At 37.8% G+C, this 26,650-nt stretch overlaps 2 protein-coding genes across 6 annotated transcripts in view; both read left to right on the top strand.

The window, feature by feature from the left end:
• Positions 1-14,661, top strand: part of LOC127629014 (oxysterol-binding protein-related protein 2-like) — a 28,221-nt gene extending 13,560 nt beyond the window's left edge. For both annotated transcript variants that reach the window (XM_052106023.1, XM_052106022.1), the window contains exons 6-14: positions 52-149; positions 315-497; positions 2,538-2,645; positions 2,879-2,968; positions 5,242-5,368; positions 8,302-8,427; positions 8,614-8,737; positions 8,882-8,972; positions 12,376-14,661. In XM_052106023.1, coding sequence (XP_051961983.1) covers positions 52-149; positions 315-497; positions 2,538-2,645; positions 2,879-2,968; positions 5,242-5,368; positions 8,302-8,427; positions 8,614-8,737; positions 8,882-8,972; positions 12,376-12,478 — 1,050 coding nt within the window. In that variant the 3' untranslated portion in view covers positions 12,479-14,661. The remainder of the gene's footprint in view (positions 1-51; positions 150-314; positions 498-2,537; positions 2,646-2,878; positions 2,969-5,241; positions 5,369-8,301; positions 8,428-8,613; positions 8,738-8,881; positions 8,973-12,375) is intronic.
• A 1,082-nt stretch (positions 14,662-15,743) lies between these two features.
• On the top strand, positions 15,744-26,515 carry LOC127628763 (proteasomal ubiquitin receptor ADRM1-like). 4 transcript variants are annotated; one of them, XM_052105629.1, is made up of 10 exons: positions 15,744-15,852; positions 16,286-16,503; positions 17,871-17,987; positions 19,816-19,939; positions 20,026-20,106; positions 23,263-23,344; positions 23,459-23,718; positions 25,468-25,625; positions 25,971-26,073; positions 26,243-26,515. In XM_052105629.1, the coding sequence occupies exons 2-10, from the start codon at positions 16,294-16,296 to the stop codon at positions 26,347-26,349; spliced, it is 1,242 nt and encodes a 413-aa protein (XP_051961589.1). In that variant the 5' UTR covers positions 15,744-15,852; positions 16,286-16,293; the 3' UTR covers positions 26,350-26,515. The 4 variants fall into 4 exon arrangements, with proteins under 4 accessions (XP_051961589.1, XP_051961588.1, XP_051961585.1 ...); XM_052105628.1 differs by having other exon boundaries at positions 20,023-20,106; positions 26,243-26,514; XM_052105625.1 differs by having other exon boundaries at positions 20,020-20,106; positions 26,243-26,514.
• The last annotated feature ends 135 nt before the right edge of the window (positions 26,516-26,650 follow it).

Genomic DNA, 26,650 nt, shown 5'->3' with positions numbered 1-26,650 from the left:
AATGATGTCACACCCATTCGTGTTGTATGTTTCTTTTGTCATTCTCCTCAGATGGTTGCTGCCTTTGCTGTGTCTGCAGTTGCCTCTCAGTGGGACAGAACTGGAAAACCTTTCAACCCACTTTTAGGAGAGACTTACGAACTCACACGGTAAAGACAATGCCCTGACACTGATTAATAACAGAAGTTACACTGATGGCATTTGAGGATGTCATTAAACAGGGTTAGTAATTGTCACTTATGCAACTTCACTTCTGCTACTTCTCCATATTTCCTTCCTCTGCTCTTGTCGGCTTCTCTCTCTCTTTCTCTCAGAGAGGATCAGAGTTTTAGACTCATCTCAGAACAGGTGAGTCACCATCCGCCAGTCAGTGCTTTCCACACAGAGAGTCTGAGCGGAGACTTCATGTTCCATGGCTCCATCTACCCCAAACTCAAGTTCTGGGGCAAGAGTGTGGAGGCAGAGCCAAAAGGAACCATTACACTAGAGCTTCTGAAGTGAGTCTGACTGCATGTGCAGTCGTGTTTATATAGGCCTAGTCTAGACACTTGTCTTGGTTAATGGTTGTTTTTCACTGTTCAGCCTAGAACAGGGGTCGGGAACCTTTTTTCACTAAGGAGCCAATTGTTTAATTTAAACAAAGTTTTTCAATAAAATACAAATTTATATTGCCCATAGACTACTCAAAAACAAACAAATATGCAAATATTAATAGGTAACATGTTCCAGTATGGAATTGAGTACACGTGTTTGTGCGGGTCTCCATAAAATTACTTAATTTTACTTAAAATTGTACTTCCCTTTTTGGCTTGACGATATGTAAAAAACGTTTTAATGATAATTGCATTTAAAATATCAATATTCGATTATATGATCAATCCCCAAGGTCGTGAATATTTTTGCTTTATTGATTTTGCTTTAAAAATGTTATTCATTTATTGAAACACAAAAGATATTTCTAAATTCAAATTGCACTTTATATGAAACGAAAAAGCAATACAAATTACTAAGTGATAAAAACATCCTTTTGTATTACCACCTCCCCAAATCCAAACATTTACAATTTCGGCTCCATTTGCCATCACGCAAGTATCAGTATGCAGCAACAGATGTAAATAACTAGCATACAACTTAAGAACTAAAAACAATTATAAATGTAAAGATAATTAAAATAATCATCATAATAAATAAGCCTAAAAAAATCTTGTGTTCCCAAAAAATGTGTGTTCTTATCGAATGTGTTTGTATTGTGTTTTGGTAATCCAGTTAATGCTTCTTAAAGAAAAAAAATAGAACATTTTAGGATACATTTTAGGTTCAAGGTGAAGGTGTCTTGTATTACCTTATGATTTAATCACTTTTGTCTTTGTTTATTTAATACAAAGATACCAGTATATATTACTGAACCTGCAGAGTTGCATTCACAATGTGTAAGAGTGAACTAAACTCTCAGTACCTCACAAGATGATCGGAGATCATTTGCAGCATTCTCATAGATGACATTATTCATGCAATCAGTTTTCAGTTGAATGAAACCAAGAAAAATGAGTGATTCTTTACATTCACTTGTTTCATGTGACCGGGTCGCGCTGCACGCCTCTGAACAGTGAATCAGACACAAGCATTGGCAGCTTTTCTTTTGTCTGGTCTTAAAAATATAATAAAGTGTGTTTTCATGCATGAGCAAAATTACTCCTGCATGAAATGCATTTGGAGAGGAGCTTGCGAACTGGATTGAGTCTCATCGCATTTTGTGGGTGCTATATCACACCCTGGTTGCACATAAAAAAATAATAAACGTTCATAAAAATCGCTCGTAGAAAATGCTCTTAACATTGAAGATCAATAGTTATTGGGAAACGAGTTCCAGAACTCTATGCATGTTCGTGTGTTGGAGAAGCACAGTCATTGACTGCACTCAAGAGTTCACTGCGCACACACATCAAATCAGACGTGCATCGCGGCTTTTCTTTCGTCTGGTCTTCAAAATATAATCACGTTTTGTCAAACGCGCGTCTTTGTGTCTAATTTATTGTAATATAACACTCCGAGAAGTCTTTCAGGTCGCCTTCCACAGTGGCCGGTACATCCACAAAATACTCTGCATGAAAACTCTGCATTTGGCAGGTGTTCATTTCAAACCATGTTCACTAGAAGTAGGCTGTAAAATTCGGGAGAAAGGAAACTAAAGCAGTGTCATTGACTTCAAGCTTTGCAATCGCACCCACATTTTCTGTTGGAAAGGTCTCTCTTGAAAGTTTTAAATGTTCATGTGTTGGTGAATGGTGAGAGACCCGGCGAGCCACTTGATTTTTAATGAAGAGCCACATGTGGCTCGTGAGGCATAGGTTCCCGACCCCTGGCCTAGAACAACCAGATCTACTGGTGTTTTTCAAAAGGTTTATCGATTGTGTGAGTGAGACTTTCCTTGCATGAGTCAGTGGTATCCAAATTAGATTTCAGTACGAAGGGTTCTGAGGTTGCCTGGTAACGATCTGCTCACATGCTTGTGTGCGTGCATGTGTGTGTCCTCACAGGCATAAAGAGGTCTATACATGGACGAACCCTTTCTGCTGTGTACACAATGTAATTCTGGGTAAACTGTGGATTGAGCAGTATGGCACGGTAGAAATTGTCAACCACAGGTACAGACAAAATACATTCAGCTCACACCAATTTACCCTAACATTTTAATATGTTTATGAATTGTTGCCATTTTCATTACACTGAATTAAGAACAATAAACTCACATGGATATGATGGAATCATTATTTATATTATATAAGACATTGCATCCTGACATTGAATGATTAATTGTTTTATTTATATTTAATTATTCATGTATATATTTATTTTCCTGCTGTTTTTATTTGGTTAGTACTGGAGAGAAGTGTGTGCTGAACTTTAAACCCTGTGGGATGTTCGGAAAAGAGCTGCACAGAGTTGAGGGTTATATCCAGGACAAGAGGTGAGACATTTTCACTGAATGTCTCTCTATTGTCGAGTTGTTTAACTGATTGATTTATTTACTTTTTTGCTTTAGAATGTACCCTACTCTAGACTGCCAGAATATACTTTTATAGTCTAGATTTTTCACCTGAGGTTATTATCCGGAACTTAACTAAATTAACTCGGACTAATCTAGAAGGTGTTTTATGTTGTTGTCTTTTTACTGTTTAAATTCACCTTCGTTATGCATTAGGTTAGGTATTAGATTGCTTCTTTTCTAGAGTAGCAGGCATGGCTTATTCCCCCCCAAAAATCAAGTGTAAGGGACATTTAAGGAGATAGATTGTAGAATTGCTAGATGCTATAAATGTGAAATGTAGTTAACCTGTAAAGGGTCTTTATGGCATCAAATTAAGGCACACTGTGTTTGTGAGCATGCACAAATTTGCTGCACATTCTGCCCTGTCCCAGTTAGCTAAAATCTAGGCCAGGGGTCCCCTAAATTTTTCCTGCCAAGGCTGGGTCACTCTGTTGTGTTTTCAAGGGGGGTTAGGATGAGTCTACCATTTGCTCAAAGAACTTGTAATAAGTACTCTGTCCAGCAGTGGGGATTTTGATTACTCAGTGACACGTGTCTTTTGAATCTGTTCACCAGAAGGATTAATTTAGATTAGTTCATTGATTTATTCATTGACCATTTCTGCAAATTACTCCTTTGTGCCAGTAGAGAGCGCCAAATAACCGTCTTTTACGCGATGAGTAAATTGCACAGTTATTCACAATTGTAACATGTCTAATTATAATTTATTAAAATTTACATTTCAACAATTCTACTAAGAGACTTAAGTACTGCAGAGTGTTTAAGCATTTCCCTACAAATGACAACAAAGAATATCTATCATATTATGAACTGCTGAGCATGACTTTTTATCAAGCTATACAAAAAAAAGACAACTGAGTTTCAATGAAATGTGTATGTTATTGTAATAAGTTGTTTATAACATTGTTTTATTCATAATTCATCCAGCTTTTCTTGTTCTTGTTGAACGATATTGTCGAATTTAACAAACAAATGAAGAAGCTCGTGAACGAGTGTACAAATACTTTCAGTTTGTTCATGAAAAAGATGTCTTATTTGTTCATACTCAAATGATTGACTCGAACTTCAGTGAAGGGGCGTGTTCTTTTCAGTTGGTGAAAGCAATGATATGCTCTTTAACAGCCTGCACTCGAATGCAATGGCTCACACTATAGTCAGTCTTACTGGCATGAAAAGCCACCAAAGCACTCTCAAGGTTCCAGTGCGGGCCGGTCAAAGGGACATGGTTCCTCGGGCCGGTCACCAATTACCATTGAAGATCATGAGTGATGAAATGCATCATTATGGCATTATTAGTCTTATTTTTATTATTATTATTTTTGTATTTTGTAAAATATCATCTTTTTTTTTTTTTTTTTTTTTACCCCAATAATCAAAAGGTTATGGAAACCCTGGAACTATCAGGACATTTTAAGATTGGGTTTTCCATGCCTGAAAAAGTCATTAAAATGAATAAACTCAAAGTCATGTAAAGAATCTATATGGTTCCTGTTTTTCTTTTGCTTTAAAATATTTCATGATCTAGTCATAGTGATGTCCCATTTGTCAGTGAATCATTGTTTGCAGTCATTTAAAAAACAATGTTGAAACTATTGACAAATCTGTTTAAAAGATGCATTTGCAGATTGGTCTGAATAAAAAGGATTTTTAATAATCTGTATTCAATAATCACAAATGCCTGTAAAAGTCACGGAAATGTATTGGTGATAAAAGGTCAGGACCCTAAATCAAGTAACCAGAATTTTTCAAAATTAGAATCTATATACAGTATTAGCACTCCAACCAAACAATGGAAACTCTATAGCTAGTTTCAAACCAGTTTGACATTTATTAGTAGTAAAATATTTATACTATGTCTTATTGAAACTATACTGATAGCTGGCCTTTTCTTTAGTCCATATAATAGCAGCAGAATCTATACTTTATTGTGAATGTGTTTGTAGTATTGCTAGCATGCAAATAAAACGGTACCCTTTTCTTTCTCTTCACCAGTGACTGTATTAGCTTTAATGTTACACAATGGTTTTGATACAACAGACCTGCTAGCTAACACACAATACTGCTGCTGTTCCTTTGAACTCTCATTTTATTATGTTCCTTTAATTATTAAAAGGTTTTAGAGTTTAAAAAGCCTCCAGATTTCTTTTAACTGTGGGATTTCTGTTTCTGTCATGTATGTGTTTTGCGTACAGTAAGAAGAAGCGCTGTGTAATCTATGGGAAATGGACTGAGTGTATGTGGAGTGTGGACCCACAAGTATATGAAGCCCATCGGAAGCTTGACAAGAAAGGAGCGACAGACACTAAGAAACAGAAACCGGTGAGAAGGAAAGTGGCATGATTCTTTTACCCATGATGGTGCACTCCCGTAATATTCCGGACTTACAGTAACACTTAGTGGTGTGGATGCAGCATCATTCAAAATCAATAGTTTATTTACAGATGCCATTGTAGAAATTCACTATTCACAGCCAGCTATGATTCATTTAATCCAAGAGTCAAAGTGTCCAATAACAAGACAGTTACTGAGATTAAGTGAGTAGTATTCAGATGGTCATGTGATTCTAAAAATCTGCCCCATGTAGAATAAAACAGCTTTTATAATGTTACTGATATGACTATAGAGTCCTCATCTCATGTTAGTGATCATGATTTTATACATACGTTTCAAAATTACAATTAATTTCTTTAGGAGTAAAACTTTTTTTAATGGGGAAAAAATTACTGAGTGCACCTTAAAGGGATAGTTCACCCAAAAATGAAAATGCTCTCATCATTGATTTACCCTCATGCCATCGCAGATGTGTCTGACTGACTTCTGCAGAACACAAATGAAGACTTTTAGAATAATATTTCACCTCTGTATGTCCTCAATGCAAGTGAATTTATAAAGTGACTTATTAAATAAAAATATAAAATGTTGTCATCTAAACCATGTGTTGTACTCTAGAGCCATTTTGTTTTTTCCTCTGTTAAAGCTGCCTCTATAACCTAAACACGTATGCCAAAATGTATCCCACAATTCTTACAGAAATGATAATAATGGAATGATGGAGTTGAAGCTGTGACTGCAGAGACTACAACATTGTTTGTTTAAAATATAAAGAAGTATGAAATTTACCAGACCACATGTCCTACTGTTGCATCCAATATGAGCAGGAAGTATTAATGGGGTGCTTGGGGTTATAGCTGACTATGATATTGTCTGATTGATTCAGGATTAAAAAAAAAAAATGTTTACGCATAGTGAGGACACTACTTTGATGGGCAGTTCTTTTATTAAAAGTATCATTTAAAGTTTACTTGATGTGTTGTTTGATATCTTACAGATCCTTACCTTTCATCTGATATTTATATTTATGAACTTGTTGCATTTTTAAACACTTTGTTTGGCAGTTTAACATTTTGACCTCTTGCTGAGGACAGGTTAACTTGCATGTGCTTCCAAGAAAGAGCACATGAAAGAGCATGCATTTTTAAATATTAATTTTTAAATAATGAATGCACTGTATATACACTTAACTTTTTCAGTATTTTTATTATGATTTCTTGATTTTTAACATAAAGGACTGTTGTATGTAGGAAATGTTTTGTCCCTTTTCTCAAGAATCAGTGGTGTTTGTTCTCACCAAAACTGATTTGATTGCATCAGAATACATGGATTTAACCACTGGAGTCATAAGGATAAATGTTATGCTCCCTTTATGTGCTTTTTGGTCGGCATTCACTTGCATTGTATGGACCAACACCTGAAATATTCTTCTAAAAATCTTCATCTGTGTTCTGCAGAAGTCAGTCATACACGTCTGAGGTGGCATGAGGGTGAGTAAATGATGAGCGAATTAAAATTGACCTTTTTAAGTCAACGTTAATCAATCTATTGCTTTGATTAATACATATTTTTTTTTAACTAAAGCCGCTCCCCTCTCTGAGTTCAAAACTTGGTTGCAAAGATGGAGATATAGACAAATCACAGTAGGAGGTGTAGCTATGTATATTTATGTAAGGAGCCATCATAAACGAACTATAGTGATAAGAAAGGGTTCAATTCATCTTTGTTGTTTTAAGGTTTTCTGTGCTGTTTGTATTGGTGTGCAGAGTTTAAATATGTGCTAATGTATGAACAGAAGAGTGTGTGTAGGTGTAGAGAGGGCAGGACCAGAGTGTTACAGTACTTATTATGCCTCTGAGAATTTGGTTCTGTTCAGGTTTATTGTGGGGTATTTATATATATATATATATATATATATATATATATATATATATATATAATATTATTATTATTATTATTATTTTTTGTCTCATTAGAAGAGTGACTGACAGGGCAGAGGGTGGGGCCGGGTTGTGATTTTACTCACCTGGTCCCTTATCAGGCTAATTAAGCCTCTGAGAGGGCCGACTGCGGATGGTGGTGCGACAGAGAGAGAATGTTTACAGCCCCGCCGCGTTCTCGGGGAACAGAAGGGGTCTTTCCCCCCTCCCCCCCGGCAGCAGTTATCCTGCTCCAGGCAGTCGGCAGTGAGCCCCTCCCCACTTGCGGTCTCAAACCACACCGCGTTTCAGCGGCTGGTAGGGGTCTCCTCCGCCCCTGGCAGCGGCCCTTTTCGCTCCAGGCGGTTGGCTAGGAGCCCCTTCTCCCCTCGCGGTCGGCGACCAATTCCTCCGCTTTCAGTCGGCAGAGCTCCTCCGTCCCCTGGAAGACTTCTGCGGCTGCTCCGTTGGGGTGGATGATAGCAGTGAGAATTCCACTACAGCGTATCCCTCCTCCTTCCCAGGTTTCAGCACCAGTGAAAAGGAGTTCAATGGAAAGGAAGAGGCGAGAACCGGCTTGAAAATATAAATATTATTTTAATGAAGAAATAAACCAAAAGACACAAACACACATATATGACGGACAGCTGCCCATAAACTATCTCTCTCTGTTGCAACACCTTCCACAGTCGTCCTTATCCCTCTCGGAGGATTGATTAGATTGATAAGGGACTGGGCGTGTGAAATCACGACCCGCCCATATTTAGGCAGACTCCTTGTCCGTGTGTTCTTTCTGTATGTTCAGTGGCCCCAAAAGTATTTGTGCACTTAAGCCACACAAAATTAATGAATGTCACTGCATTACATAAAAATACTAAATATTAACTTAACAAAATAATCAAAGTGGTATCTGAAAGAAAGGTGGCACAAGTACACTTTAAAGGGTCAGTTTTCAAGAAAGCTGCTGTTTTGTAGGACTGTTTAAATTATGTTCATCAACAGGAAGAGGACGAAGGAGCTGTCAATGAGGATGCAGATGAAATGCCTGATGTACAAGAGACTGTGGCTGTGATTCCTGGTAGCACATTACTGTGGAGAATATCATCTAGACCACCTCATTCAGCAGAGGTACATACACACACACACACACACACACACACACACACACGGTCATCACTCCTTAAAAACTTAAACACTTAGATAAAATGAGAATGATACAATACAAAACCATACACACATATTCCACTATAAATCTTTGTTTACGGTGTACTACTTGATGGTAATCATTCCTGCATTCTCTGTGTCCACTTCTAGATGTATAACTTCACAAATTTTGCCATGACACTGAACGAGTTGGAGCCCGGCATGGAAAGGGTGCTAGCGCCAACAGACTGCCGCCTACGGCCTGACATCAGAGCCATGGAGAATGGCAACATGGGTAAAGAAGTTTGTCTTCAAAACAGCCTTGCAATGCCCCCTGCTGTTTTTATGTGCCAAATAATCCATTCAGCTATGCTTGTGCATGTTAGTTCATGTCTTCACCAATATCACATGAAGGTAATAAGATACTCTATGTGTGTAGATGAGGCCAGCAAAGAAAAGGAGAGGTTGGAAGAGAAACAGCGAGCAGCTCGTAAAGAGCAAGCCAAAGATGGCAAAGAGTGGTCCACTAGGTGAGCATTTACTATGCTATTGTTCCAGTATATCATCGTCAAGATATTTTTCACTGCATTATCATCACCTGTTTATAATACACTTGCACTACACTTAATGTATGAAAGCTTATGCATTATGTATCAAACTAAATGGGACTTATTTTAAAGAAAGATGGCACCAGCAGATTTCTTAAAATAAAACATTTATTTTCTTTACCTTTCAAATTAAACAATAGATGTAGATCAAAACATGCCCATATGGTTGATGTGACAAACTACACCTGTGTTTACTCTGCTTGGAACTGACTTCATTCATCAACTAAACATCATTTTGACACCAGTTAGTTAAAAGTAATTGCAAAAAAAATGGCAAAAAAGTCATGTTGGTTCAGAGAAATGTTCTATAGCATAATTGCAGATGCCACTTGGCTTTATATTTTGTATCTAATACAATTAAATGCAAATTTGGCTTATAGGGCTGCATAACCATCTGCGATATTACTGGGCTAACAAACAGAAATGATCAATCAGGTAAAGTTGTTAATTTTCATTACAGCCTGTGTCTACAGATGATAGACCAAATAACTAGCTCTTCCATTGTCCATTCACCTCACCTGACCAATCACGGTCTCTTCAGCAGTTCGCCACTGACCATTCACTGTTTCACTTTCAAGCATTCGCTGAAATACAGAACCGCAGATGTATACGAGCATCGCATGTGTCCCGCACTGATCTGTATTACACGTATGAGGATAACGAAATGGTGTTATAGCGTTCTCAAAGTGGATCTGTGCTAGGTGCCCATGAAATTAATTCCATCTCGTGCTTTGATAATGTATGTAACACAGGGAACAGATATACTCTGTGTTCCTTTCGGTTCGTGCACATCGATAACATGTGCTGAAAGTTATTATAATAATGTTTATAATAATAAAAATAATTTTAAAGAGGATGCCAGTGTGTATATATATTCTATTAGCAGTAAAGAATGGGCAAAACATGGCTTCATTTTTGTCAAAAGGAATCATTTACTAGTTTGTAGTTCTAACAACTTGTTCAACATGAGAGCTACATGTTTAATATACATTTTATGTACCCCCCATGCAGTATTAGATGATCCATTGTTATCATATTACAATTCAAATCACAACATGTTTCAAAATGATCCCTTCCCAAATGTTGTACAGTAAGATTGAAACAACATGTCACAGATCAAATCAATAAAGAGCAATCTATCTGAATCATCATGGACCACGACAAGTGGTCGATGTTTGAATCTCCCATTGATGTTCAGATGATTTGATATGAAGCAACCTTAACTGTCACATCTGTAACCCGTTATCATGGGTGTTTAAAGTAAAGAAGGGAGACCATTTGTTCATCATACTTAACATTGACCAAATTTAGCTTTATATAGAAAGTATCAACTGTATGAATATTGTTTAATTGATGGAAAACATAACCTCTTAAACATTATAGACGTGACAGCACTGAAAGGCTGTGACATCATAAATGTGGCTCTTATCATTTTAAAATGTATACAGTTAAAGTTTACATACACTTAGGTTGAAGTCATTAAACCTTATTTTTTTTAACTACTCCACAGATTTCATATTAGCAAACTATAGTTTTGACAAGTCTACGTTGTGCATGACACTGGTACTTTTTCCAACAATTGTATACAAACAGATTGTTTCACTTTTAATTGACTATATCACAATTCCAGTTGGTAAGAATTTTACACACACTAAGATAACTGTGCCTTTTCAGCAGCTTAGAAAATTGTGCCAAGCCTTTTAGGTAAGTAGCCAATTAGCTTCTGATAGGCTAATTTGTTAATTGGAGTCAATTGGAGGTGTACCTGTGGATGTATTTTTTTACCTTCAAACTCTGCCTCTTTGCTTGATATTATGGGAAAATCAAAAGCAATCCAAAACCTCAGAAAATAAATTGTGGACCTCCACAAGTCTGGTTCATCCTTGGGATCAATTTCCAAATGCCTGAAAGTACCACGTTCATCTGTACAAACAACAGTACACAAGTATAAACACCATGTGACTCATTCTGTCTCATAGAGATGAACGTTGTTTGGTGCGAAAAGTGCACATCAATCCCAGAACAACAGCAAAAATCCTTGTGAAGATACTGGAGGAAATGGGTAGACCAGTATCTATATCCACAGTAAAATGAGTCCTATATCGACATAACCTGAAAGGCTGCTCAGCAAGGAAGAAGCCTCTGCTCCAAAAACATCATAAACCCAAACTCCAGTTTGCAAGTGCACATGGGGACAAAGATCGTACTTTTTGAACTTACTTTACTTGCATTTAAGTAGCCTAACTGTTTGGCCATAATGACCATCATTATATTTGGAGGAAAAAGGGTGAGGCTTACAAGCCGAAGAACACCATCCCAACCATGAAGCATGGGGGTGGCAGCATCATGTTGTGGGGGTGTTTTGCTGCAAGAGGGACTGGTGCACATCACAAAATAGATGGCATCATGAGGAAGGAAAATTATGTGGATATACTGAAGCAACATCTCAAGACTTCAACCAGGAAGTTAAAGCTCGGTTTAAAATGGGTCCTCCAAATGGATAATGACTCAAAGCATACCTATAAAGTTGTGGCAAAATGGCTTAAGGACAACAAAGTCAAGGTACTGGAATGGCCACCACAAAGCCCTTACCTCAAGCCGCTAGAAAATTTGTGGGCAGAACTGAAAAAACGTGAGCAAGCAAGAAGGCGTACAAACCTGACTCAGTTACACAAGTTCTGTCAGGAAGAATGGGCCACAATTACTGCAGCTTATTGTGAGAAGCTTGTGGAGGGCTACCCAAAAGGTTTGACCCAAGTTAAACAATTTAAAGGCAATGCTGCCAAATACTAACAACGTGTATGTAAACTTCTGCCCCATTGGGAATGTGATGAAAGAAATAAAAGCTGAAATAAATAATTCTGTCTATTATTCGGACATTTCAAATTCTTAAAATAAAGTAGTGATCCTAACTGACCTAAGACAGGGAATGTTTTCTATGATTAAATGTCAGGAGTGAAAAACTGAGTTTAAATGTATTTGGCTAAAGTGTATGTAAACATCTGACTTCAACTGTATATATTTCTCAGACATTTCCTTGTCTTTGTGGAAAATGGTTATTGTTAACATAAAGGGAAAATAGAGAGTCTTTTTACAACCATGAAATATGGCTGGTTGAAAATGTTGTTTTAGATATTATGCACGCATTATGTGAGGTGGATAAACAATGCAATTTTTTGTTTATATATTGATACATTAAAATATAGTCCTAAATGAACAATTTAAAAGGTGTTGTGTTCTTTTTCCATGGTATAACTGACATTTCCGTGTAATTGCCTGTAAACTGTGTTGTAATCTGGTTACCTTTCAAATCTTCCTTTTTTAGGTGGTTTCATTCAGGCACAAACCCATACACAGGATCACAGGACTGGCTCTACACAGGCGGCTACTTTGACAGGAAATACACAAACTGTCCTGATATCTACTAATGAGGTGGTTCATGTTCAAAGGGCAGAGGTTCCCTCACCTTCTTCAAAACCTTTCTCTCTCCCCACCTACAGCATCCCTCCAATTGCCACACCATATCATATCCAACTGAAAGTGATACTGTGGCGCTTATGTCCTACTCCTCTGCATTAATTCTCCATTGCACAAGAGCTTCATGAGAATTTACAAAAATCACAACAAGTTATTGAAATGTTGATTTATTTTTTTGGACAAGTATGCACTTGTGTTTATGATGTCATAATGTGTAGCAGCATCTTCATTCACATCCTATCAACACTGTAGGTTTTATGAATGGAACAAAGCATTAGAACTGTATAGAGAGAGAGAGAGAGAGACAGAATTAGTGATTTGCCTTTTGATTCTGCCTAAGAACCTACAAACACCTCAGTGAATCTCAAGGCTCCAGCTAGTTTGACAAAGCAGTGTTCCTGGAGTGCAATGTAGTTGTAGTTATATCACCTGAGGTCACAAATAGTGCCCATATGTGCACTGTGTGCGACTCTTAAGTGCTTGGATTCACCATTTTCCATGTATAGTATGTGTTTAACATATGTAAACTAATTCCAGACCTTTTTGAGCTTGTCTAGCACTGAGCAGCATAAAGACCTCAATGATTCAGCTGTATGAAGAGACTTAAGAGAATGTGGAGGTGATTTAAGCATTAATGTAATAACAGTAATAAGGTTTAATGAATGATTATGAATGTTAATAATGAACTGTGTGTGTCCATTTATGTATGGATGTGTGTGCGTGCGTGCTTTTGGCAATTAATGTAAAAAGCCATAGTGTTTGTTTTAATTGGTACAATATTTTGCCTTTTGGATTTCTATTCAGATTAAATGTCAGTCCTGAATAATTTACGGAAAATTGCTTCATCATTCATGAATTCTGATGAAGGTTTTTAAAAATAGATCATAGTAGCTTCAAAAGCTCCTTATTCATAGATTCATGGGGTGGAAACTAGGCTGATTTGTATTGTTATTGAATATGTTCTTTAAATTGTTCACCCAAAAATGTCTCAAATAAGCATTCTGTCATTTGTTTACTCACCTTTGTTTTTCCAAACCCATATTACTTGTGTTGTGACTCCTATGACATTAGAAAACATGCAATGAAAGTGAATCCTTTTTTGTGCCACTGTGTAAAGAAAGTCATATGGGTTTGAAACAACATAAGGGTGAATGAATGACAACAGAATTTTCTTTTTTGGGTTAACTTCCTTAAGATGTCAGATGAAAAAGAAACATGCTCTTGTACACTTTCATATTTCACCATTTTTGTATGTATTGGTGTCACACTAACTTGTTCCTCAAGCACTAGCCAATGAAAATATTGTTACATGAGATGTAAGGTGTCGTGGTTTGTTCTATCCATCTGCATTTTCATCTGTTATCACTGATCCCAAACATGCACACTGTGTATTTGCAAAAATGAAATCTATGCAACCTATTAAGCAGTTAAGATACTCCCTGGATTTGAGTATGAATAGAAACAAGCACAATTTTTTCTGTCTTAATGAACATGTAATGTGTAAAAGGGCAGCTTATATAAATGTAAAATATAATGCCTTCCTATTCACAAAAATATTTCTGATTTGTCCCCTATGCCCATAGATGCACATATGCTTGATATGATTTTTGTACTTTTCCATTTATCTAATTTTGTTTTCTTTCAGACCACAAAACTGGTGCCCCTTTCATTCAGAGACATGTACAGAATTGTGCAGCAAATAAACGGGTGGGGTTTGAAGCACTGAAATGCTTCAACACTTGTAACTCTTCTCAAGCACACACATTTTATTTCCCATGGAATTTGAGTCCCTAAAACTTGACCTTGAACTTTTTTATGTGGTTTGTGATGTTAGATACTTCATTTTCTAACCACCTCTCCCCTAGTCTGAGTGATAACTTAAAGCATCAACAGGATTGTCAAAATGGAGCATATCATAATCAGTTGTTTGATATACTTACACATGAAATACATGGTTTGCATCTGCTCCCTCATTAAATGTTTATTTTTTTTATAATTGATTATTTGAAAACTTAACGTTATAAAACTAATATTCCACAATTAAAATATAGATTTTATTTTGATGCTGCTTTGTGTCTGTTCATTGTGTAAGCATGTTGTTTTTTCAATGTATGGATGTTCCAAGATGTTGCAAATACATTTCTAGCAATCATAAGTACATATTTCCATATTTTGTGCTTTTACTTGTTTTTCTAGTATGTAATTTATTTATTGTTTTGCTGTCACTGGATTTTACTATTGAGTAGCAATTATACGTTTTGCTTACATCCCTCTTGTTTAAATTCTCTGAAAGCAGAAAATCTGCACTTCTATTTGAGCAAGAATATTAGTCATACTAAATTCACATAAAGTACTTAAAGGGGCTATAAAATGGAAAACAATAGTTTCCTTTCTCTTTTTATTTGTTCAAGTTTATTGGATGATATAGGCAACACTAATGACACAAAGCTACCTCCTCAATTCACAGACCATTTATCAAAGCTAAGCTGCAAAACAGGCCATTCAGAAATGTACATGGTTGTGATGTCTCACCCATGAATACATTAACACATGAGCGCCCGTTTACATGCCAATGCCAATTCAATTTTCATAGGAAAGAGTAGTTGAGGAGTATTTCAGTATTATATTAACGGTTTGTGTGGGTGCACAAACCTGCTGTTTGTGTTTGTGATAAATTATTTCACACACAGAGCGGCATCTAGTCATAACAGGGTTATATTATAGAAGTCTTAAAGCTGCAGTAGCTAAAAGCCTGTTTAATACCAGCTATCTGAGAGATGAAAATTTGTCATATACTTAATTACTGTTGATGCAAGAAACCTTGGATTTTATTATAAAATAATGTCAGGGAAGACAAAATAAATGGCGCATGGCCCCTTTAAGATGATTCAAAGTTAGTTTAATACAGTTAAGCTAATTAAATTGTATTTAACATAGTTTATGGTAGATACATTTATATGAAACCAATTCTAGTTGTATGTGCTTTACTGCCAATTCATTTTAAATGATTCTGCAGATTAGCCCAAGAAAACAGTTAAAAACAGAAATAGACAAAATTATATTATTGAAAATAACCACAGACCAACAATAAAAACAGCCATGGAAAAAGGCAGCCATGAGAAGTGAATGACACAACAGATACTGCATACCAAGAATGACATGTTTTTCAGCCAATCAAATGCTGACTTACGTGGAAAAATTACCAATGGAAACACGGCTAGGCGGAGACCGGAAGTTGTCTGCCACTTTCCTCAGTCCGTCCGCAACTATTTAGCGAATGTCCCCCAAGACACACATTTGAAATAAAGATTTCGCGTAAACACCGGTATGATGCATTTTATTTAGTTTTTGTCACTTTTGAAACGAAATGCGCAGTCATTGTTGAGCTCGAGTTCTGTGCGTTTAAATGGCAGCTAATGCTAACTGAATGCAATGTTTGAAAAATATAAACAATGATAATATGACAGTTTTCAACCCAAGGTCGACAGAGTGACAATTCTGGTGATGTAATATCCCGTAAGAAAATATTTGAGTGTTTATTTGTCCAAATACGCAATAACTCTTGTTTATGAAGCTAGCTCGAGTGCTAATAAAAATAAATGCTCACACTAGTTTCTTGTTGTTTGTCATCCGATACAAAGCAGCCCGGAGATCTTTATCCAGTTACCATTTGTATGGATTTCGCAGTAGTCTGAAACCAAGTAGTGTTGGTTTTGTATTATTTCTGTGTATAATTATTATTGATATTTTCTCTTCAGCAGTGAAGATGTCGTCTGGTGCTCTGTTCCCCAGTCTGGTGTCTGGCTCCCGCAGCTCATCCAGTAAATATCTGGTCGAGTTCAGGGCCGGTAAAATGACCCTGAAAGGCAGCACAGTGACCCCGGACAAGCGCAAGGGCACTGTGTACATCCAGCAGACGGATGACTCGCTCATCCACTTCTGCTGGAAGGACAGGACCTCTGGAAACGTGGAGGATGTGAGTGGATGTAGAACTGCAGCTCTCTTCTCTATTTTTACGAAATTTCTAACCCTTCTATACTTTTTCCGATGTAATAAAAATGGGTTCCTTAATCTAACAATGCAAGACATGGTGACTTTTCCCTCCACTTGCCATCTGAACACAAAACATTTGGGCGTGATTCGAAAAGTCTAAGAGCTCATAAAAAAAGGAACATCTTTTGAATAAACTAAATGAATGGGAAAGACAAAAACAGAGCAATTCTTTATTCCTCAAATACAATATATAAATCATCCACAATGCAGAAAAAACAGCAATGAAGGACAGTTGTGTTTCTTCTCTCACTCCAGTGGCTGTATCTTTTGAAAATATTTTGAGAACTATGCTGAAACAAGTCGTGTTGTGATCCTTAAAGGGAAAAAAAATGGATGGCATTCAACATAATTAGTTAAACTAACTTTGCCAGCTATTCAAATCTTATAATTTGTTGTACTTTATCCTGATATTTTGTAAGAGCTGGCATGGGCAACTGAGATGACATTTACATTTATGCATTTGCCAGGTGCTTTTATCCAAAGCGACTTACAGTGCACTTATTACAAGGACAATCCCCCCGGAGCAACCTGGATTAAGTGCCTTGCTCAAGGACACAATGGTGGTGGTTGTGGGGATCGAAACCTGCAACCTTCTGCTTACCGTTTCTGTGCTTTAGCCCACTACGCCACCACCACAGATTGACAGATTGCTCCCCTCTTTCTCCCCCACCCACTAGAGGCCCTTGTTCTCACAGCTGTTCACACCCTGTTGAGTTGCATAGAACATAAAAGTATAACATAAAAGTATAGTTCACCATCATTTACTCGCCTTCATGTTATTCCAAACCCTTATGACTTTTCTCTTACGTTGAACACGTTGACTTTTGTACAGTGGAAGTGAATGGGCACTGAGGATAATATTCTGCCTAACATCAGTGTAACGAGGAGGAGGTCGGGCCGTGACTACGCACGTCCGGCCCCCAATCAGGCTAATCAGCCGAGGAGAGGGGATAAGTACAGCGAGATGCGGCAGTTTGTGAGGGAAAGAGAGAGAGAGCCTTACGCAGCGTGCGTGCGTGCGTGCGTGCGTGCGTGCGTGCGTGCGTGCGTGCGTGCGTGCGTGCGTGCGTTTCATTAAACATTGTTTTGATGGTTCGTCCGGTTCCCGCCTCAGTCTCTCTATTGAACCCTGTTGCATTCTCTTTTTGTCTTCTACAGAATTTAATTGAAAAGACTCCTAAAAAATCTTTAGGACTTCTGTTAGTATTAGTAATGATAATAAGTTATCTTAATAACGAATTAGTATCTTGATTAATATTGTAATGTGTCCATAAATGCTTATGTTTTCAGGATCTGATAATATTCCCGGATGACTGTGAGTTTAAGAGGGTGAACCAGTGCACTACAGGACGTGTGTTTGTGCTCAAGTTCAAAGCTGGATCCAAAAGGATGTTCTTCTGGATGCAGGTGAGCAAGACATTTATAATGCACATCTATTCACTGAGCAGACACTTCTATCTAAAGCAACCTTAAAATAATGAAAACGACAGCATAAGTGTTTCACGAAGCACGGATTCTATGGAGCTTGGTACTTTGTTTAAATGCAGCAATTTAGATTTGCTTAGTCAGAATATAACAAGAAATATGGGGCTTAAACAAGGACGTAGGAGTCTGCTACACGAGCCTAAATTATAATGCATCTTATTTGACTAAAAATGTGCATATTTTTGAATGGTCATTGACTGTAAATTGCATTTAACTCAACTAAGTGCATGATTAAAAATACTATTTTATATATTTTATAGACTATGCATCCTTTTTGTAATCCAATCTTTTTATTTGAACACAAGTGCTGATTCTAAAGCAAACCTCTAAATCAGATGTTTATTTGTATATTTTCACTTTTGGGATTTAGCATTCCACTATACGCTGGAAACTCTTTTGGGGACTATATACTAGATATGAATGCACAGTTGACAAATGTGTCAGTTTAAGGATGTAACTTACCGTAATTTCCGGACTATTGAGCGCACCCTATATAAGCCGCACCCACTGATTTTTAAATAAAATATTATTTTGAACATAAATAAGCCGCACCTGTCTATAAGCCGCAGGTGCCTACCGGTACATTGAAACAAATGAACTTTACTCCGGCTTTAACGAAACACGGCTTGTAACAAAAATAAATAGGCTTTAACGAAACACAGTGTGGCAGCGGGGGCGCGGTCAAGCGCCCGTTCGGGAGAGAAAAGCGGTAAGGGCGCTTACACCTGAGCTAAATTATGTCTAACACAGGTGTCTAATTTCAGTAAGCATGGGGAGAGCGGCATAAAAAGGCAGCAGCCACAGAGCTGAGAGAGTGACACACGTCAGTCTAGTGTTGGCGCATAGAAGAATTGAGAAACTTTATAAAATTGATTGTAAACATTGCTGTGGCCATTAAAAGCCTTACCTGGAACGTCAAGTGCCCTGCTGAAAACTGTCACACTGGTGTCCCAAGGACACGTGAAGCAGGGCACTTGAAATTAGACACCGGTGTTAGACATAATTTAGCGCAGGTGTAAGCGCCCTTACCGCTTTTCTCTCCCGGACGGGCGCTTGACCACGCCCCCGCTGCCACACACGGCTTCTAATAAAACATTTGCAGTAAACAGTAGCCTACCAAGAAAGTCATTGGTCACTATCTTCCTCGTCCTGTGCACTGAAACCACTGAAGTCATCTCCTTCGGTGTTGGAGTATAGCCTCAGATTTAGTTGTCTTTTTGCACTGAGTCAATTTCTCACACTGCTGTTTCCAACGTCTTATCATCGACTCATTAAGACCAAGCTCCCGTGCAGCAGCTCTATTTCCTATCCCAACAGCCAGATCAATCGCCTTCAGCTTGAAAGCAGCATCATATGCGTTTCTCCATGTCCTTGCCATGGTGAGGGTGACAAAATTACTACCGTAATCAGAATGATGGGAAGTTTGAGCGCGCTCGATTTAATCTAAACAGTAAACAAAAAAAGTTGTTTTGACCTTAACCCGTTCGGCAATTTCATTGGTCTAATGAAAGCTTCACGCCGCCAAAAAACTGAACACGTCACAGAATGTTTTTTTGTATTTTTTGTTTTTATAAAATTTGAAAGCGGGAAAAATCCATATATTAGCCGCGTCATTGTATAAGCCGCGAGGTTCAAGGCGTGGGAAAAAAGTTGCGGCTTATAGTCCGTAAATTACGGTACTCTCCATGTTTCTAGATATTGGATTTTATGCATATTTTATTCACACAGTCCCATCTCTCTTATTCAAAAGGAGCCCAAAACAGACAAAGATGAGGAGTACTGTCGCAAATTGAATGAGTACTTAAACAACCCACCCATGCCAGGAGCTCTGGGCAGTGGAGGAGGTAGCAGCCATGAGCTCTCTGCACTTGGTGGTGAGTTATTGAAGGAGTTGAAGCATTGATTATTTACTGGCAAGTACAGACTCATTTACCTTGGCTGTTTTTCTTCCAAGGAGAAGGTGGCCTGCAAAGCCTCTTGGGTAATATGAGCCACAATCAACTCATGCAGCTGATTGGTCCAACAGGACTGGGTGGGCTTGGTGAGTGCTTTTTGAAATCCCATGCTAATTTCTGCAAAAAAGTCAAATGATAGTAGAGCTTAGTGATATAATATTTTTCAGCCTTTTAATGATATTTAGGATGCAACGAGTGTTGACTTTTTTTGTATTTTTTTTTTTAGCAATGTCAAGATTTAAAAAATGTAATTCATTTTTAAAGTAAGGATGACAAATGTGACTGTCTTTGGAACCATGTTTATAGTAGGTTCTGTATCGGTTCACCATTTTTTTTCTCAAGCTCCTGAATGCTGTATGCATAGTAATTCTAAAAACAAATGCCTAAATGCTGGTTTAAACTAGTTTCAGATGGAGTATAGCATGTCACATCACAGGACATGAAACTTTCCTAAAGTATTTCATGTCAACTAAATTTGCTCTGAAAAGCCTTAAAGGGTCATTTTCGCCAAATAGATACAAATGTTTAAAGCAAGATGAAAATGCACTGTTTAAGGCGAGAAATGGTAAACGTTTTGTTACAAGTAAACCTGAGATGTTTTACGCACTGATATTCACAAGGTCTATATAAAAACTTAAAGTAATATTCCAGGTTCAGTGCAAGTGAAGATCAATCGACAGCATTTGTGGCAAGTTTATTACCACAAAAATGTATTTGGACTCGTCCGCCCTTTTCTTTAAAAAAAAAAAAAAGAAAAAGGAAAGCTCGTTCCTGTGAGGCACCTACAATTAGAGTTTGACCGATAGTGTATTTTGCCGATATTGATAACTAATGTGGTGAAAAAGGCAGATTAGTTGTCCAATAGTTTTTAAAATCTATCTATCTATATAATAAAAAAATCTAATTATTTCATTGCGGAACAAGGCACAGACTTTGAGGCTGCAAAATGAATAAAATCCTAAAAGCAGTTTATTGTGCAACCAAAATCCCAATAATAGCCAGAGAAATGAAGCTTTTGTGCAAAACGTGGGACTTTTTACTTTAAACAAACCTGAAATACACTGGGTACTCTTATTTTGAAATTCGAGATTTGGCTCCATTACAATTCTCTATATGTACAGTGGCATGCAAAAGTTTGGGCACCCCTGGTCAAAATTTCTGTTGCTGTGAATAGGTAAGTGAGTAGAAGATAAAGTGATCTCCAAAAGGAATAATGTTAAAGATGAAAAATTATTTTCAAAATTTTAAGCAATATTAGTGTATTTATATTTTGTACAATTTTAGAGTGGGGAAAAAAGGAAAGGAGCACGTTTGGACACCCCAAGAGATGTGAGCTCTCAGATAACATTTGCCAAGGTCTCTTGTTGGCTTTTTAGGGCTATGGCTTGTTCATAATCATCATTTTAAAAGGCCAGGTGATGCACATTTCAAAGCTTTGTACATACTATGATGCACAACTGCCATGGGCTCCTCTAAGCAGCTGCCTAAATTAAAATAATTGATTTCCACAAAGCAGGAGAAGGCTATAAGAAGATGGCAAAGCATTTTCAGTTAGCAGTTTCCTCAGTTCGTAATGTAATTAAGGAATGGCAGTTAACAGGAACGGTGGAGTTCAAGTTGAGGTATGGAAGACCAAGAAAACTTTCAGAGAGATCTCTTTGTAGGATTGCAGGAAAGGCAAATCAAAACCCCTGTTTGACTGCAAAAGACCTTAAGGAATATTTAGAGTAGTGGTGCACTGTTCTACTGTGCAGCAACACCTGCACAAATATGACCTTCGTGGAAGAGTCATGAGATGAAAACCTTTCCTGCATCCTCACCACAAGTTTCAGTGTCAGAAGTTTGCAAATGAACATCTAAACAAGCCTGATGCATTTTAGAAACAAGTCCTGAGGACTGATTAATTTAAAATATAACTTTTTGGCCGCAATGAGCAAAGGTATTTTTGGAGAAAAAAGGGTGCAGAATTTCATGAAAAGATCACCTCTCCAACTGTTAAGCACGGGGGTGTATCGATCATGCTGAAGGTTTTGCTATGGCCCTCACAGTCTCCTGACATAAACATCATCGAAAATCTGTGGATAGACCTGAAAAGAGGAGTGCATGCAAGACGGTCCAAGAATCTCACAGAACTAGAAGCCGTTTGCAAGGAAGAATGGACGAAAATCCCCCAAACAAGAATTGAAAGACACTTCGCTGGCTACAGAAAGCTTTCATAAGCTGGGATACTTGCCAGGGGGTGTTACTAAGTACTGACCTGCAGGGTGCCCAAACTTTTGCCTCAGGCCCTTTTACTTTTTTGTTATTTTGAAACTATAAAAGAAAAAAGTACAGTTGCTTAAAACATTAAAGAAATGTGTTATCTTTAACTTTATGCCTTTTGGAAATCAGGCCATCTTTTGCTCGCTTGGCTATCCACAGCAACAGAAATTTTGATCAAGGGTGCCCAAACTTTTGCATGCCACTGTAGGTATTTACCAAATTAAGCTTTTTATATCCAATAGATTCACCAGATGAAAAGGTTTTTTGTATATACTTGGAAAAGGAATTAAACAAAATAAAAAATAAAATAAAATATTGGCATATATTTTTTCAGTTCTTAAAAGCAACTATTGGTACAAATGAATCGGCAAAACTGATATATCAGTCTACTTCTACTTACTATGTATGTGAGTGAGGACAATTTGTGGAGGATTTAAAGCAGAAATTTGAAGCTTATAGTTTGATTAAAACATAACATTAATTCTTCTGTTAAAACTCATGTATTATTTGAGCTGTGAAGTTGTTTAAATTGACATTTTTACAGTAGTTTTAGGGCTTGTTGAAAATCATGTTAACATGCATTGTTTTTGTTTTCTGGCTATACTTTTGAAAAAGTGTTTTAACGTTCAAAAATGGGCCCCATTCACTTCCATTGTAAGTGTCTCACTGGAACCAAGATTTTTGCTTCTTTTAAAGAAAAGGAGTGACATTTATGTTTTAATTAATATTATGCCATGAATGCTGTCGATTGTGCTTAAATTGTATTGAACCTGGAATACTCCTTAAATGGGCAATTGAAAAGTACATTAAAAAAAAAATAACCAACATCATATTGTGATTATTTTAATGCCAACAAATGATGCAAATATATTTCCAAAGTCCTAACATAATCAGCACTCAAAGTTGTGTTATTGAAAGCTCATTTTAAATAATAAAATTACTAAAGTAAGTAAAAATGTCTTTGTTAATGTGTGTTTTAGGAGGGCTTGGTGCTTTAGCTGGTCCAGGTCTGGCCAGTCTCTTGGGCAGTGGAGGCCCTGCTACAAGCAGTTCAACCTCTAGGTATGTTTTACTAGATCCTTTGATTTCTGTATTATGTCATTATGATTGCTTATTGCTGTGTGTAAGAATAAAATTTGAATTCTGTTTCTGAACTACTCCTCTCCCGTTCCACAGCTCCCGCAGCCAATCAGCATCGGCCACTCCCTCCTCTGGATCTGCCGCTCGGCTCAGCTCCACCCAGGCACCCACCACACCGGTAACCCCTGCTGCCACATCCACCAGTTCACCCACTGTGACCCCCACCACACCTGCAGCCCAGACCCCCTCCATACCTTCAGCGGCGCCCTCCAGCACACAGCCCATTCAGCTAAGTGACCTACAGAGCATTCTGGCCACCATGAACGTGCCTGCCATGGCTGCAGAGGGACCAGGAGGTGAGCACCAGAGCTGATGTAGACCAGTCGTGAAGTGCAGCAATACTTTGTACACACTGACAGCCCAAATTGGATTATTTTTGTGGGGATATCTGATTTAAATTAGTTTGTATAGAATGAACTGCAGAAAATCTCATGAAATCCAGTTTATGCAAACAGTCATATGTATTCATATGTGGTTTGAAATCTGATTAAAATCAGTTTGGGGGGTTTATTGATCAGAATTTTTCATCATGCAGGCCACAATGTGTTTGTAATGTCAAGTATTTTGTGTGTATACAAACTCATAAAAAAAAGAAACGTCCTCTCACTTTTATTTTCAGCAAACTTAACGTGTAAATATTTGTATGAACACAAGTTTCACAGACATGTGACTAACAGAAATGGAATAATGTGTCCCTGAACAAAAGTGGGGGTCAAAATCAAAAGTAACAGTCAGTATCTGGTGTGGCCACCAGCTGCATTAATTACTGCAGTGAATCACCTCCACATGGACTGCACCAGATTTGCCAGTTCTTGCTGAGAGTTTGTGGGGGAATGGCCCTAGCTCTCACACTCCGATCCAACAGGTCCCAGATATGCTCAATGGGATTAAGATCTGGGCTCTTCACTGGCCACTGACATTCCTGTTTTACAGGAAATCACGCACAGAACGAACATTATGACTGGTGGCATTGTCATGCTGGAGGGTCATGTCAGGATGAGCCTGCAGGAAGGGTACCACATGAGGGAGGAGGATGTCTTCCCTATAACGCACAGCATTGAGATTGGCTGCAATGACAACAAGCTCAGTCCGATGATGCTGTGACATACCGCCCCAGACAATGATTAACCCTCCACCTCCAAATCGATCCCGCTCCAGAGTACAGGACTCGGTGTAACGCTCAAAACCACAACTCGTCAGTGAAGAGCACTTTTGGCCAGTCCTGTCTGGTCCAGTGAAGGTGGGTTTGTGCCCAAAGGCAACGTTGTTACTGGTGATGTCTGGGAAGGACCTGCTTTACAACAGGCCTACAAGCCCTCAGTCCAGCCTCTCTCAGCCTATTGCGGACTGTCTGAGCACTGATGGAGGGATTGTGCTTTCCTGGTGTAACTCAGGCATGTTGTTGCCATCCTGTACCTGTCCCGCAGGTGTGATATTCGGATGTACTGATCCTATGCAGGTGGTGTTACATGTGGTCTGCCACTGCGAGGACCATCAGCTGTCCTTCCTGTCTTCCTGTATCGCTGTCTAACAGTAAGGACATTGCAATTTATTGCCCGGGCCACATCTGCAGTCCTCATGCCTCCATGCAGCATGCCAAAGGCCAGTTCACGCAGATGAGCAGGGACCATGGACATCTTTCTTTTGTTGTTTTTCTGAGTCAGTAGAAAGATCTCTTTAGTGTCTTACGTTTTTATAACTGTGACCTTAATTGCCTACCGTCAGTAAGCTGACTGTGTCTTAATGACCGTTCCACAGGTGCATGTTCATTAATTGTTTGTGGTTCATTGAACAATCATGGAAAACATTGTTTAAACCCTTTACAATAAAGTTCTGTAAAGTTATTTGGATTTTTACGAAATTAACTTTTAAAAATACAGTGTCCTGAAAAAGGTTTTGTTTTTTTAAATGAGTTTATATACTGTAGACATATGGACCTAATATAAAATATTTCAAAATGAGTGTTTCTTCACTGTACATGGGATGTTTTCTCTTTTTTTTTTTTTTTTCTTTCTTTGAATCTTGTCCTGTCTCTCCCTCTGTAGTGGACTTGGCAAGTGTGTTAACCCCTGATGTCATGGCTCCTATTCTGGCTAACTCTGAGGTGCAGCAGAGACTGTTGCCCTACCTGCCTTCAGGAGAGTCACTGCCACAGAGCGCTGATGAGATCCAGAACACACTCACCTCTCCACAGTTTCAACAGGTCACAGTCACACACGTTGTGCTATCCTAATGATGATACATAGACTTCTATTGTTTTTATAGTTATGCATGTTAATTATATTTACTATAGACTAACCCTACCCCTAAAATAAAACTTAATTCACTTTCAGAAATAGGAAAAAAAAAACATTAATTTATTGATAAATAGTTTTTTCCCAAAGAGAGAATTTGTCACAATTAGGTAACTTCTGGAGACAAATATTAAAAGCAAATAGACATGCATTGCATTTAAATGACTGCAATTCTAAAATGAATCCTCCATAAACTCTTTTACAACTCTTTCCACTCATTCTGAGACTTTTTCTGCTGTTTTTGTCTGTTACAGGCAATGAGTATGTTCAGCAGTGCACTGGCTTCTGGTCAGCTCGGTCCTCTAATGAATCAGTTCGGTCTGCCCTCTGAAGCAGTGGATGCAGCTAACAAAGGAGGTAAATTGTATGAAAACACAAATTATTCAAGAAGAATGTCTTTTCTTTAGTCTGGCCAGACTACCAGGTTTAATCTACTTAGATGTATAAAATTGTTCTGTGTTTTAAGTCATGGTAACTCCTTTTGTGATCTCAGATGTTTATGTTGTCATTTTGTCCTAATATCTAGATGTTGAAGCATTTGCCAAGGCCATGGAGGGCAGTGATACCAAGACAGATGATAATAGTGATTCCAAAGATAAAAAAGATGATGATGAGGATATGAGTTTGGATTAGAATGACTTCATCAGAATGCAGAAATCTCTCTCTCTCTGTCTGTCAATCATATGAATTGTAATATTTAAATCTGGGATGTATTCCTGTAATCCATTGATTGACCAGTGTTTTGTATGTCTAAAGTTAAGACTAGTAAATGATTGACAACGCCATTCTGGTTTGTGTATATCTGTATGAAGTTGATAAAACTGAAAACGGGCAAAGTGACAAAATATATCAAGGAAATATTTATTACCAATACAAATACAGGTATAATTTTGAGGGACACGTCTCAAAATTGACAATTTTTCTTTTGAGTTTT

The sequence above is a fragment of the Xyrauchen texanus genome, chromosome 35, assembly GCF_025860055.1.
Source record: "Xyrauchen texanus isolate HMW12.3.18 chromosome 35, RBS_HiC_50CHRs, whole genome shotgun sequence".
In the NCBI taxonomy this organism is placed as follows: Eukaryota; Metazoa; Chordata; class Actinopteri; order Cypriniformes; family Catostomidae; genus Xyrauchen; species Xyrauchen texanus.
This window is presented reverse-complemented; position numbering and strand designations above follow the sequence as displayed.

Coding starts and splice junctions, on each gene's coding strand:
- LOC127628763 (XM_052105627.1), top strand. CDS start 16,294: ATGTCGTCTGGTGCTCTGTTCCCCAGTCTGGTGTCTGGCTCCCGCAGC. Junction 17,988..19,815: donor GGATGTTCTTCTGGATGCAG/GTGAGCAAGACA, acceptor CTTATTCAAAAG/GAGCCCAAAACAGACAAAGA. Junction 26,074..26,242: donor GGATGCAGCTAACAAAGGAG/GTAAATTGTATG, acceptor CCTAATATCTAG/ATGTTGAAGCATTTGCCAAG.